We start from the raw sequence: 14,854 nt of genomic DNA, 5'->3' as shown, positions 1-14,854 counted from the left end.
GGGGAAAGTTTAAAGGGAACATTAGGGGGTGCTTCTTCACACAGAGAGTGGTGGGAGTATGGAATGAGCTGCCAGACGAGGTGGTAAATGCGGGTTCTTTTTTAACATTTAAGAATAAATTGGACAGATACATGGATGGGAGGTGTATGGAGGGATATGGTCCGTGTGCAGGTCAGTGGGACTAGGCAGAAAATGGTTCGGCACAGCCAAGAAAGGCCAAGGGGCCTGTTTCTGTGCTGTAGTTTCTATGGTTCTATGGGAGGTGAAGGATGGGGGGTGGGAGTAGGAGGTGAAGGATGGGGGTGGGGGTGGGAAGTGAGGGGTGGATGTGAAGGACGGGGGGTGGGTGTGGGAAGTGAGGAGTGGGAAGTGAGGGGTGGAGGTGGGAAGTGAGGGGTGGGTGTGAAGGACAGGGGTGTGGGAGGTGAAGGATAGGGGTGGGGTGGGAAGTGAGGGGTGGGTTTGAAGGACGGGGGTGGGGGTGGGAAGTGAGGGGTGAGTGTGAAGGATGGAGGGGTGAGTGTGAAGGATGGGGGGGTGGGAGGTGAAGGATAGGGGCGGGGGTGGGAAGTGAGGGGTGGGTGTGAAGGACGGGGGTGGGAGGTGAAGGATAGGGGTGGGTGTGAAGGATGGGGGTGTGGGGGGTGGGGGTGGGAAGTGAGGGGTGGGTGTGAAGGATGGGGGGTGGGAGGTGAAGGATAGGGGTGGGGGTGGGAAGTGAGGGGTGGGTGTGAAGGACGGGGGGTGGGAGGTGAAGGATGGGGATGGGGGTGGGGGTGGGAAGTGAGGGGTGGGTGTGAAGGATGGGGGGTGGGAGGTGAAGGATAAGGGGTGGGAGGTGAAGGATAGGGGTGGGGGTGGGAAGTGAGGGGTGGGTGTGAAGGACGGGGGGGTGGGAGGTGAAGGATAGGGGGTGGGAGGTGAAGGATAGGGGTGGGGGTGGGAAGTGAGGGGTGGGTGGGAAGTGAGGGGTGGGTGTGAAGGACGGGGGGTGAGAGGTGAAGGATAGGGGGTGAGAGGTGAAGGATAGGGGGTGGGAGGTGAAGGATAGGGGTGGGGGTGGGAAGTGAGGGGTGGGTGTGAAGGACGGGGGGGTGGGAGGTGAAGGGTGGGGGTGGGAAGTGAGGGGTGGGGGTGGGTGTGAAGGATGGGGGGTGGGAGGTGAAGGATAGGGGGTGGGAGGTGAAGGATAGGGGTGGGGGTGGGAAGTGAGGGGTGGGTGTGAAGGACGGGGGGGTGGGAGGTGAAGGATAGGGGTGGGGGTGGGAAGTGAGGGGTGGGTGTGAAGGACGGGGGGGTGAGAGGTGAAGGATAGGGGGTGGGAGGTGAAGGATAGGGGTGGGGGTGGGAAGTGAGGGGTGGGTGTGAAGGACGGGGGGGTGAGAGGTGAAGGATAGGGGGTGGGAGGTGAAGGATGGGGTGGGGGTGGGAAGTGAGGGGTGGGTGTGAAGGACGGGGGGTGAGAGGTGAAGGATAGGGGGTGGGAGGTGAAGGATGGGGGTGGGAGGTGAAGGATGGGGGTGGGAAGTGAGGGGTGGGTGTGAAGGACAGGGGGGTGGGAGGTGAAGGACAGGGGGTGGGAGGTGAAGGATAGGGGTGGGGGTGGGAAGTGAGGGGTGGATGTGAAGGACGAGGGGGTGAGAGGTGAAGGACGGGGGGATGGGAGGTGAAGGATGGGGGTGGGAGGTGAAGGATGGGGGTGGGAGGTGAAGGATGGGGGTGGGGGTGGGAAGTGAGGGGTGGGTGTGAAGGACGGGGGGGTGAGAGGTGAAGGATAGGGGATGGGAGGTGAAGGATGGGGGTGGGAGGTGAAGGATGGGGGTGGGGGTGGGGGTGGGAAGTGAGGGGTGGGTGTGAAGGACGGGGGGGTGAGAGGTGAAGGATGGGGGATGGGAGGGGAAGGATGGGGGTGGGAGGTGAAGGATGGGGGTGGGAGGTGAAGGATGGGGGTGGGAGGTGAAGGATGGGGGTGGGAAGTGAGGGGTGGGTGTGAAGGACGGGGGGGTGAGAGGTGAAGGATAGGGGATGGGAGGTGAAGGATGGGGGTGGGAGGTGAAGGATGGGGGTGGGAAGTGAGGGGTGGGTGTGAAGGACGGGGGGGTGAGAGGTGAAGGATAGGGGATGGGAGGTGAAGGATGGGGGTGGGAGGTGAAGGATGGGGGTGGGGGGTGGAAAGTGAGGGGTGGGTGTGAAGGACGGGGGGGTGGGAGGTGAAGGATAGGGGGTGGGAGGTGAAGGATGGGGGATGGGAGGTGAAGGATGGGGGTGGGGGTGGGGGTGGGAAGCGAGGGGTGGGTGTGAAGGACGGGGGGGGTGGGAGGTGAAGGATGGGGGTGGGGTGGGGGTGGGAAGTGAGGGGTGGGTGTGAAGGACGGGGGGTGGGAGGTGAAGGATGGGGGTGGGGGTGGGGGTGGGGGTGGGAAGTGAGGGGTGGGTGTGAAGGATGGGGGGTGAGAGGTGAAGGATAGGGGATGGGAGGTGAAGGATGGGGGATGGGAGGTGAAGGATGGGGGTGGGAGGTGAAGGATGGGGGTGGGGGTGGGGGTGGGAAGTGAGGGGTGGGTGTGAAGGACGGGGGGGTGGGAGGTGAAGGATGGGGTTGGGGGTGGGGGTGGGAAGTGAGGGGTGGGTGTGAAGGACGGGGGGGTGAGAGGTGAAGGATAGGGGTGGGGGTGGGAAGTGAGGGGTGGGTGTGAAGGACGGGGGGTGAGAGGTGAAGAATAGGGGGTGGGAGGTGAAGGATGGGGGTGGGAGGTGAAGGATGGGGGTGGGAAGTGAGGGGTGGGTGTGAAGGACGGGGGGGGTGGGAGGTGAAGGATGGGGGATGGGAGGTGAAGGATGGGGGTGGGGGTGGGGGTGGGAAGTGAGGGGTGGGTGTGAAGGACGGGGGGGGTGAGAGGTGAAGGATAGGGGATGGGAGGTGAAGGATGGGGGTGGGAGGTGAAGGATAGGGGGTGGGAGGTGAAGGATGGGGTGGGGGTGGGAAGTGAGGGGTGGGTGTGAAGGACGGGGGGGTGAGAGGTGAAGGATAGGGGGTGGGAGGTGAAGGATGGGGGTGGGAGGTGAAGGATGGGGGTGGGAAGTGAGGGGTGGGTGTGAAGGACAGGGGGGTGGGAGGTGAAGGACAGGGGGTGGGAGGTGAAGGATAGGGGTGGGGGTGGGAAGTGAGGTGTGGATGTGAAGGACGGGGGGGTGAGAGGTGAAGGACGGGGGGTGGGAGGTGAAGGATGGGGGTGGGAGGTGAAGGATGGGGGTGGGAGGTGAAGGATGGGGGTGGGAGGTGAGGGGTGGGTGTGAAGGACGGGGGGGTGAGAGGTGAAGGATAGGGGATGGGAGGTGAAGGATGGGGGATGGGAGGTGAAGGATGGGGGTGGGAGGTGAAGGATGGGGGTGGGGGGTGGGAAGTGAGGGGTGGGTGTGAAGGACGGGGGGGTGGGAGGTGAAGGATAGGGGATGGAAGGTGAAGGATGGGGGATGGGAGGTGAAGGATGGGGGTGGGAGGTGAAGGATGGGGGTGGGAGGTGAGGGGTGGGTGTGAAGGACGGGGGGGTGGGAGGTGAAGGATGGCGGTGGGGGTGGGGGTGGGAAGTGAGGGGTGGGTGTGAAGGACGGGGGGGTGAGAGGTGAAGGATAGGGGATGGGAGGTGAAGGATGGGGGTGGGAGGTGAAGGATAGGGGGTGGGAGGTGAAGGATGGGGTGGGGGTGGGAAGTGAGGGGTGGGTGTGAAGGACGGGGGGGTGAGAGGGGAAGGATAGGGGATGGGAGGTGAAGGATGGAGGATGGGAGGTGAAGGATGGGGGTGGGGGTGGGGGTGGGGGTGGGAAGTGAGGGGTGGGTGTGAAGGACGGGGGGGTGGGAGGTGAAGGATGGGGGTGGGGGTGGGGGTGGGAAGTGAGGGGTGGGTGTGAAGGACGGGGGGGTGAGAGGTGAAGGATGGGAGGTGAAGGATGGGGGTGGGAGGTGAAGGATGGGGGTGGGAAGTGAGGGGTGGGTGTGAAGGACGGGGGAGTGAGAGGTGAAGGATAGGGGATGGGAGGTGAAGGATGGGGGATGGGAGGTGAAGGATGGGGGTGGGAGGTGAAGGATGGGGGTGGGAGGTGAAGGATGGGGGTGGGGGTGGGAAGTGAGGGGTGGGTGTGAAGGACGGGGGGGTGAGAGGTGAAGGATAGGGGATGGGAGGTGAAGGATGGGGGTGGGGGTGGGGGTGGGGGTGGGAAGTGAGGGGTGGGTGTGAAGGACGGGGGGGTGGGAGGTGAAGGATGGGGGTGGGGGTGGGGGTGGGAAGTGAGGGGTGGGTGTGAAGGACGGGGGGGTGAGAGGTGAAGGATAGGGGGTGGGAGGTGAAGGATAGGGGTGGGGGTGGGAAGTGAGGGGTGGGTGTGAAGGACGGGGGGTGGGAGGTGAAGGATGGGGGTGGGAAGTGAGGGGTGGGTGTGAAGGACGGGGGGGTGGGAGGTGAAGGATGGGGGATGGGAGGTGAAGGATGGGGGTGGGAGGTGAAGGATGGGGGTGGGGGCTGGGGGGTGGGAAGTGAGGGGTGGGTGTGAAGGACGGGGGGGTGGGAGGTGAAGGATGGGGGATGGGAGGTGAAGGATGGGGGTGGGAGGTGAAGGATGGGGGTGGGAAGTGAGGGGTGGGTTTGAAGGACGGGGGGGTGGGAGGTGAAGGATGGGGGATGGGAGGTGAAGGATGGGGGTGGGAGGTGAAGGATGGGGGTGGGGGTGGGGGTGGGAAGTGAGGGGTGGGTGTGAAGGACGGGGGGGTGGGAGGTGAAGGATGGGGGATGGGAGGTGAAGGATGGGGGTGGGAGGTGAAGGATGGGGGTGGGAAGTGAGGGTTGGGTGTGAAGGATAGGGGGTGGGAGGTGAAGGATGGGGGTGGGAGGTGAAGGATGGGGGTGGGAAGTGAGTGGTGGGTGTGAAGGACGGGGGGGTGGGAGGTGAAGGATGGGGGATGGGAGGTGAAGGATGGGGGTGGGGGTGGGGGTGGGAAGTGAGGGGTGGGTGTGAAGCACGGGGGGGTGGGAGGTGAAGGATGGGGGTGGGAGGTGAAGGATGGAGGTGGGAAGTGAGGGGTGGGTGTGAAGGACGGGGGGTGGGAGTCGAAGGATGGGGGTGGGGGTGGGGGTGGGAAGTGAGGGGTGGGTGTGAAGGACGGGGGGGTGGGAGGTGAAGGATGGGGGATGGGAGGTGAAGGATGGGGGTGGGAGGTGAAGGATGGAGGTGGGAAGTGAGGGGTGGGTGTGAAGGACGGGGGGGTGGGAGGTGAAGGATGGGGGATGGGAGGTGAAGGATGGGGGTGGGAGGTGAAGGGTGGGGGTGGGAGGTGAAGGGTGGGGGTGGGGGTGGGGGTGGGGGTGGGAAGTGAGGGGTGGGTGTGAAGGATGGGGGGTGGGAGGTGAAGGATGGGGGTGGGAGGTGAAGGATGGGGGTGGGAGGTGAAGGATGGGGGTGGGAAGTGAGGGGTGGGTGTGAAGGACGGGGGGGTGGGAGGTGAAAGATGGGGGTGGGAGGTGAAGGATGGGGGTGGGAGGTGAAGGATGGGGGTGGGAAGTGAGGGGTGGGTGTGAAGGACGGGGGGGTGGGAGGTGAAGGATGGGGGATGGGAGGTGAAGGATGGGGGTGGGAGGTGAAGGATGGGGATGGGAAGTGAGGGGTGGGTGTGAAGGACGGGGGGGTGGGAGGTGAAGGATGGGGGATGGGAGGTGAAGGATGGGGGTGGGAGGTGAAGGATGGAGGTGGGAAGTGAGGGGTGGGTGTGAAGGACGGGGGGGTGGGAGGTGAAGGATGGGGGATGGGAGGTGAAGGGTGGGGGTGGGAGGTGAAGGGTGGGGGTGGGAGGTGAAGGGTGGGGGTGGGGGTGGGGGTGGGGGTGGGAAGTGAGGGGTGGGTGTGAAGGATGGGGGGTGGGAGGTGAAGGATGGGGGTGGGAGGTGAAGGATGGGGGTGGGAGGTGAAGGATGGGGGTGGGAAGTGAGGGGTGGGTGTGAAGGACGGGGGGGTGGGAGGTGAAAGATGGGGGTGGGAGGTGAAGGATGGGGGTGGGAGGTGAAGGATGGGGGTGGGAAGTGAGGGGTGGGTGTGAAGGACGGGGGGGTGGGAGGTGAAGGATGGGGGATGGGAGGTGAAGGATGGGGGTGGGAGGTGAAGGATGGGGATGGGAAGTGAGGGGTGGGTGTGAAGGACGGGGGGGTGGGAGGTGAAGGATGGGGGATGGGAGGTGAAGGATGGGGGTGGGAGGTGAAGGATGGAGGTGGGAAGTGAGGGGTGGGTGTGAAGGACGGGGGGGTGGGAGGTGAAGGATGGGGGATGGGAGGTGAAGGATGGGGGTGGGAGGTGAAGGGTGGGGGTGGGGGTGGGGGTGGGAAGTGAGGGGTGGGTGTGAAGGACGGGGGTGGGAGGTGAAAGATGGGGGTGGGAGGTGAAGGATGGGGGTGGGAAGTGAGGGGTGGGTGTGAAGGACGGGGGGGTGGGAGGTGAAAGATGGGGGTGGGAGGTGAAGGATGGGGGTGGGAGGTGAAGGATGGGGGTGGGAAGTGAGGGGTGGGTGTGAAGGACGGGGGGGTGGGAGGTGAAGGATGGGGGATGGGAGGTGAAGGATGGGGTGGGGGTGAGAAGTGAGGGGTGGGTGTGAAGGACGGGGGGTGGGAGGTGAAGGATGGGGGATGGGAGGTGAAGGATGGGGGTGGGAGGTGAAGGATGGAGGTGGGAAGTGAGGGGTGGGTGTGAAGGACGGGGGGGTGGGAGGTGAAGGATGGGTGATGGGAGGTGAAGGATGGGGGTGGGAGGTGAAGGATGGGGGTGGGGGTGGGAAGTGAGGGGTGGGTGTGAAGGACGGGGGGGTGGGAGGTGAAGGACGGGGGGGTGGGAGGTGAAGGATGGGGGATGGGAGGTGAAGGATGGGGGTGGGAGGTGAAGGATGGGGGTGGGGGGTGGGAAGTGAGGGGTGGGTGTGAAGGACGGGGGGGTGGGAGGTGAAGGATGGGGGATGGGAGGTGAGGGGTGGGTGTGAAGGACGGGGGGGTGGGAGGTGAAGGATGGGGGATGGGAGGTGAAGGATGGGGGTGGGGGTGGGAAGTGAGGGGTGGGTGTGAAGGACCGGGGGGTGGGAGGTGAAGGACGGGGGGGTGGGAGGTGAAGGACGGGGGGGTGGGAGGTGAAGGATGGGGGTGGGGGTGGGGGTGGGAAGTGAGGGGTGGGTGTGAAGGACGGGGGGGTGGGAGGTGAAGGATGGGGGATGGGAGGTGAAGGATGGGGGTGGGAGGTGAAGGATGGGGGTGGGGGTGGGAAGTGAGGGGTGGGTGTGAAGGACGGGTGGGGTGGGAGGTGAAGGATGGGGGATGGGAGGTGAGGGGTGGGTGTGAAGGACGGGGGGGTGGGAGGTGAAGGATGGGGGATGGGAGGTGAAGGATGGGGGTGGGGGTGGGAAGTGAGGGGTGGGTGTGAAGGACCGGGGGGTGGGAGGTGAAGGACGGGGGGGTGGGAGGTGAAGGACGGGGGGGTGGGAGGTGAAGGATGGGGGTGGGGGTGGGGGTGGGAAGTGAGGGGTGGGTGTGAAGGACGGGGGGGTGGGAGGTGAAAGATGGGGGTGGGAGGTGAAGGATGGGGGTGGGAAGTGAGGGGTGGGTGTGAAGGACGGGGGGGGTGGGAGGTGAAGGATGGGGGATGGGAGGTGAAGGATGGGGGTGGGGGTGGGAAGTGAGGGGTGGGTGTGAAGGACGGGGGGGTGGGAGGTGAAGGATGGGGGATGGGAGGTGAGGGGTGGGTGTGAAGGACGGGGGGGTGGGAGGTGAAGGACGGGGGGGTGGGAGGTGAAGGACGGGGGGGTGGGAGGTGAAGGATGGGGGTGGGAAGTGAGGGGTGGGTGTGAAGGACGGGGGGGTGGGAGGTGAAAGATGGGGGTGGGAGGTGAAGGATGGGGGTGGGAAGTGAGGGGTGGGTGTGAAGGACGGGGGGGGTGGGAGGTGAAGGATGGGGGATGGGAGGTGAAGGATGGGGGTGGGGGTGGGAAGTGAGGGGTGGGTGTGAAGGACGGGGGTGTGGGAGGTGAAGGATGGGGGGTGGGAGGATTAGATGGCAGTCCTTCAACAACGTGGAGTGGAGGGGAGGAGGCAGTGGACTCTGTTGCCTGCGCTGTGTTAGTTGTAGGGTTTGAGGTACGCAGGGGTTGACTTAATCAGGGCAGTGTGGCGATGGTGGCGTAAAGTCTGGTGCTTGGGAACGGTTCCCCAGGAGGGATAGTGGCGGGATAAAGTTGTGAGTGGTTGCTCCATGTCCTAAATGTCAAAACTGTACACCAGGTTCTTACCCTGCGGAAGCGTCCGGCCGACATGATCTCCGCAATGGCTTTAGCTGCGTCATTTTTCTCGGCCACGCACAGCACCTGACGTGCCTGCAACCGGCGACCCACAACGCTGCTCATCATTCGCCTGAGCACCGCTATCATGCCGAGACGAGACCAGGCCCGGCGCTCACCCCGCCATCAGCGTTGGCGCCTCACGCTACCCGCGAGCGCCCCCTGGCGCTCAGCTCCCGCAGCTGTCGCCAAGGAAAACAATCTTTAATGATCACAAACTCGAGCCAGGTACAGTAAATCCCCACTCGCTTCCAATCTTCTGAGATAGTGGCTACCCACAGCACAGACTTCAGAATATAGGTGATTACTAACAGTATCTGCACATGGTTCTGCAAAACAAGGGAATCAATATCATTGTCCCCTCTCAAGCCAACATCTGCAGCGAGGAGGTTTTGATTACTCTGTAAAAGCAAGCAGTTATAGAGGACAATTATTCAAGGATGTTCAGAACCCCCCCCCGTTGAATTAGAATCAGATTATAACAATAATGACAAATATAACATCCCCATTTAGTCATGAAAATTCCTGACCCATGTCTACTCAACCTGGAGAAGTATCAAGGTACAAAGTAAATTTGTTATCAAAGTACATACATGTCACCATTACAACCCTGAGATTCGTTTTCTTGCGGGCATAAACAGTAAATCCGAAAAACAACAGAATCAATGAAAGACCTCACCCAACAGGACGACAAACAACCAATGTGCAAAAGACAACAAACTATGCAAATAAATAAGAGAAATAATAATAATAATAAATAAACAACAAATAGCAAGAACATGAGATGAAGTGTCATCAAAAGTGAGTCCATCAGTTATGGGAGCAGTTCAGTGATGTGGTGAGCAAAGTTATCTCCTCTGGTTCAAGAGCCTGATGGCTGAGGGGTAATAACTGTTCCAGAACTTGGTGGTCTGGGCTCTCAGGCCCCAGTACCTTCTTACTGATGGCAGGGGTGAGAAGAGAGCATGACCTGGGTGGTGGGGGTCTTTGATGATGTATGCTGCTTTCCTGTGACAGCGCTTCAGTGTAGGGGAATGGTGGGGATGGTGGGGAACCGCGATGGTCCGGGTTGACTCTGCAAATAGCAGAGTGGACACAATTACTCCCTAATCACTCAGCACTTCCCTCTGTGCCTTCTGTGCCACCAGTGGTCCTACCTTGGTCTCAGCAATCACCCTAGAATTGCAGGAATGGAAATAGATCATCCTCATCCCATGGGACTGCCCAAGAAGAAGCTAGGAATCCCGACCAAAGTTAATTGCCTACTAGAGAGCTCCAAGATATCTGACAAGCAAAATAATTAACAGACATAATATGCGTTTAAAATCTAGGTTTTTACCCCATATAAGCCAATGTAAATAAAAACACATTCACATAAGTGACACACCACGAAAGAGACACTGAAATATCAAAAAATCTGTATCCAAACTCAGATATAAGAATAGAAAATGAAGGTAGAAAATAAAGGTTAAATATAATTTCTCCCCATTAAAATCTCAATCTTTAATGATGTTATAACAAATAATAGCTGTTGAATCAGGCCATATTTCTGCTGGTTTTACCCGTTTGCGAAATATACCTTGTTAAGCCAGAGCGATCCATTTCTAATTATAATAAAACTTTTTTTTTCCCATTTGGATACAATAACATTTTACGAGATACTGAGATAGACGATAATGCTGTTCCCCTGATCAAATTAACCGGTTTACTGCTATTAATGCCCGTCGAATGTGCTCAGTGACAGCTCTCTGCTGAAGTATCCGGAACCAAAGATAGGGCAAAGCACGGGGCTGGGGAAGATTGGACTGGTACACCAGTGGACCGGTTCCTTAGTTGTGTGGGGAATGATGGTGGTATGTGTGACATTAACGAGAAGTTTACAGGCCTTTTTATCCTCAGAAGGACGCCTGATTGGAACGGCTTTCGCGGGACGCAGGTGCGTGCATTATAGAACAATTGAGAAACTTTGGCAACTGAGTTGAGAGGTTGGGAGGCATCGCTGACTGTATATTAAAGCACATGACCTTGAAAGTCGTCCTTTTCAGAATTAAATATTGGGATTGAAGGGATCTTTAATTTAATTTAATACTGGCGTGGATCAATTTTGAATTTTGTGACCTTTACGCCAGGGAATATCGTAAATGAACTGAAAACAAACTGCTGGATGGAACAGATGGGAGCCACCCCTCCCTCATCCTATTGATGCTGCTCGACCCACCGAGTTCGTACGGGACCTTGTTTCTTTCTGCAGCATAATTCTGTATTTGCAGTATCTTGTGTCTCCAGTGTTGTAAAGGAGATTGTCTTACTTCCCGGGGATCTTCAAGCGTATTAGAAGGCATTCTAAAGGTTTGTCGACTCATGTCGAGGAATCTTCGAGAGTTTCCTCAGTACGGTGTGGAACTAGATTATGTTTGGCCATATAAAGACGGATGGATTTGTTCTGTATTTTGGTGAGGATCTCTGGACGAATCCAAGATAGATCATCTTAGTATGCCTGGTGGCAAATACTTCAGCCCTGTCTTTGGTTCTGATCTTCATCGTCGAGGTTGAAGCCTTCTCTAATCAACTACCAACATTCATGATTGGATGTGACTGGACTGCAGAGTTTTGATCCTATTGACTCGTTGAGGGGTCACTGAGCTGCAGTATGCGCTGCGTATGATGTTCGCTTTTGATGCCGTTTCGTCAGGGTAACATCTTATTTTCATTGATTCCCTGGTGCGGCTTCTGAACTTTTACACTTATTATTGATCTGCTGGCTTGATTGTAATGGAAGATTGTGGATAGGAGGACAAGAAATCACATATCATGATGGGCACAGCTCTTTAAGGGTAAATGTCTTACAAAATGTAGTGGATATAGTCCATAACGGGTAAAGCCCTCTCCAGCATTGAGCACTGTCGAAGGGAAGCAGCATCCATCATCAAGGACCCCCACCATCCAGGCTATGCTCTCTTCTCACTGCTGCCATCTCGAAGGAGGTACAGTTGCCTCAGGACCCACACCACCAGGTTCTGGAAGTTATTACTCCTCAAACATCAAGCTCTTGAAACAGAGGGGATAACTTTATTAAATTTTACTCACCCCAATACTGAACTGTTCTCAGAACTTATGGACTCACTTCCAAGGATTCTTAGAACATAGGACAGTACAGCACAGTACAGGCCCTTTGGCCCACAATGTTGTGCTGACCCTTAAACCCTGCCTCCCATATACCCCCCCCACCCTAAATTCCTCCATATACCTGTCTAGTAGTCTCTTAAATTTCACTAGTGTATCTGCCTTCGCTACTGACTCAGGCAGTGCATTCCACACACCAACCACTCTCTGAGTAAAAAACCTTCCTCTAATATCCCCCTCGAACTTCCCACCCCTTACCTTAAAGCCATGTCCTCTTGTATTGGGCAGTGGTGCCCTGGGGAAGAGGCGCTGGCTGTCCACTCTATCTATTCCTCTTCATCTCATATATTCTATTTATTGCTAATTCATTTATTATCATGTTTTTTTTGTTTTTGTATTTGCAGTTTGTTGTCTTTTGCACATTAGTCGTTTGTCCGTCTTATCATGTGCAGTCTCGCATCGATTCTATTGTGTTTCTTTGTACTTACTGTGAATTCCCACAAAAGAACGAATTTCAGGGTTATATATGGTGACATATATGTACTTTCTTAATAGGTTTACTTTGAACTTTGAAATGCCCAGTTTTGAATTGCTATCAACACACACAAAACACCGGAGGAACTCTTCAGGTCAAGCAGGATCCATGGAAAAGAATAAACAGTCGATTTTTCAGGCTGAGACCCTTCTTCAGGACTTAAATTGCAAGGGTTTATATCCTTAACAAAAAAGTCTTTTAGGAATTTTGTGCAGTGGTCACTTTTATAAACACTGTCATGGGCAGTTGTGTCTGTGATGTGCATATTGGTGAAGGTGAGGTCAAGCATGTCTATCCCTCATGTTATCTAAACACTGCCCACGGCAGACTGGGTGTGCAGTAGGTAATGTGCTCGACCTCACCTTCACCCATACGTTTTGTGCTATCAGGACTCAGTCAATCTGGTCAGTAGTGATTCTATTCTTGCTTTTGGACATTAATGTCTCACCTAGTACTTATTCAATCTCTGTATTACTCATTGTTTCTTTCAGTAGTTTCAGATGGAAGAGTGTTGATTCATTAGCTGAGTGTGGATGCCTCATGGCAATCAGTTCATATTAGTTAAAAGTGGGTGATATGGCCAGTTGAATTTTTAATCCACTTTAATATGGTGGATTGAAATGCTTTATAAGACTTCCAGGTATAACTGTTGCTGTGACTGTGGGTCTCAGCAGTTGTAGATATTATGTGAGTGAATGGATGTGGATTTAGCACAACATAGAAACTAAAAACCTTTGGATGTGAAGAATCTAATGAACTAGTCCTCTTATTTCTCATGTTTACACACAGGCTAGTCTCTGTAACGTGAACCAGATGAGCCACCATTACAGAGAATCAGGTTTACTTATAATCTCAGGTAATCCAATAACTGAGTTTGGACTCCTTTATATCCTCAGTTTGTTAATCAAGACTGCTGGATGAAGTATTCAAACCACCACATCCAGTGTAACACAGGCAAAATGCTGCAGGAATTCAGCAGGTCATGCAGCATCCATGGAGAGGAATAGAATGCTGGTCGCAGAATCTCGAGTTTATGATTCACCACATCCATTGCCCTAATGTAACACTTCTTGCAAAACATTCCGAAATTGCTCCAAAGCATTATCAACAAGATTTCACATCAAGCTGTGCAATTTGGACTGATGACCAAAAGGTTAGTCAGAGTTTTGAGGAGCACCTTAAAGGAGGAGATGGCAGAGCTTAGGGTGTGGGCAGCTGATTGCAGAAGTGATCATTAAAATCAAGGATGAACAGCATGACAGGGCTCAAGGAGAGTAGACATCTTGCAAACCTGAATGAAGTAACATGAAGAGAAGGCAAGGCTAAGGAAGGAGTTATTAGCAACAGTGTAGCTACTAAAATTAAAACTGTGGTTGAGAAAGGAAAATAGGGTGAATGAGATGCAGTGTGATTTAGAAGACAGATGATCGGGCTGCCAGGAGTGCGTTAGAATGGTCGCGCTTAGGAACTAATCATGGTACGGGTAAGTTTTTTGGCAAAAGATAGGCAATGTAACTCCATCTTGATGATGGCCTGATTTATTATATAGCAAATCAGATCAGGTTTATTATCACTGACGTAGTATGTAGTGAAATTCATTTTGTGTCAGCAGACAGTGCAATACATGAAAAATTACAATAAGTTACAATAAATATATATAAAAATAAGTAGAGCAAAATGTGAGGTCATGTTCATGTTCATGGTCTGCTCAGAAATCTGACGGCAGAGGGGAAGAAGCTATTTCCGAAACATTAAGTATGTGTATTCAAGCTCCTCTACCTCCTTCCTGACGGTAGCAATGAAAAGGAGGCATGCTGTGGATGGTGAGGGTCCTTAATAATGGATGCCATCCTCTTGAGGCACTGCCTTTGAAGATGTCCTCAATGGTAGGGAAGCTAGTTCCCATGATGGAGCTGTCTGAGTTTACAACCCTCTGCAGCTTTTTCTGATCCTGTGCGTTGGCACCTCCATACCACACCGTGAGGCTACCAGCTAAATGCTGTACACAGTACGTCTGTAGAAATTTGCTCAAGTCTTTGGTGACATACCGAGACCTCCTCAAACTCATAATGAAATATAGCTGCTGGCATGCCTTCTTCATATTTGCATCAAAATGTTGGCCCAGAATAGATCTTCAGTTCCTTGACGACATTGAGTGCCAGTTTGTTGTTGTGGCACTACTCAATCTGCTGATGTATCTATAAATTTCCTGTACGCCTCCTCGGCACCATCTGAGATTCTGCTGACTACAGTTGTGTCATCAGCAAATCTATAGATGAAGCCTGCACTGTGCCTAGCCACACAGTCATTGGCGTAGAGAGAATAGAGCAGTGGGCCTAGCAAATATCCCTGAATTGGGCCTGTGATGATTGTCAGTAAGGAGGAGATATTATTTCCAATTTGGACTGACTGGTCTCTCAATGTGGAAGTTAGTTGTAGAGGCCCTGGTTTTGAAACTCATTGATTAAAACTGATGGGACGATGGTGTTGATTGCTTAACTGTAATCAATAAGCCTGATATAGGTTTAGCTGTTCTCTGAGCGGAGAGCCAGTGAGATTGCATTTGCTGTAGACCTATTGTGGGGATAAGCAAGGATCTGGATCCGCTGCAATTTGCCTAGGTTGGAGTTAATTCTAGATGTGACCAACCCCTCAAAGTACTTCATCATGGTAGAAGTGAGTGCTACTGAGCAATCGCTGAGGCATCTCCCCCTGCTCTTCTGGACAGATGGGAGTGTCCAACAGAAGGAGTGACACTCTGAAGATGACCCTGGAACACTATACCCAGTTGGTTGGAACAGGTTTTCAATGTCCTGCCACGTACACCATCAGGGCTTGGC

General features: G+C 55.4%; 1 protein-coding gene across 1 annotated transcript in view; it reads right to left on the bottom strand.

The window, feature by feature from the left end:
* top3a (DNA topoisomerase III alpha) overlaps positions 1-8,552 on the bottom strand; it is a 51,120-nt gene extending 42,568 nt beyond the window's left edge. Inside the window, exon 1 of the mRNA XM_072268532.1 lies at positions 8,309-8,552. Within this exon, the coding sequence (XP_072124633.1) occupies positions 8,309-8,446 (138 nt within the window). The 5' untranslated portion in view covers positions 8,447-8,552. The remainder of the gene's footprint in view (positions 1-8,308) is intronic.
* Between the last annotated feature and the right edge of the window lie 6,302 nt (positions 8,553-14,854).

Source organism: Mobula birostris, chromosome 9 (assembly GCF_030028105.1).
Source record: "Mobula birostris isolate sMobBir1 chromosome 9, sMobBir1.hap1, whole genome shotgun sequence".
NCBI lineage: Eukaryota > Metazoa > Chordata > Chondrichthyes > Myliobatiformes > Myliobatidae > Mobula > Mobula birostris.
Note: the sequence above shows the minus strand (reverse complement) of the source record. Positions and strands in the feature narration are given on the sequence as shown.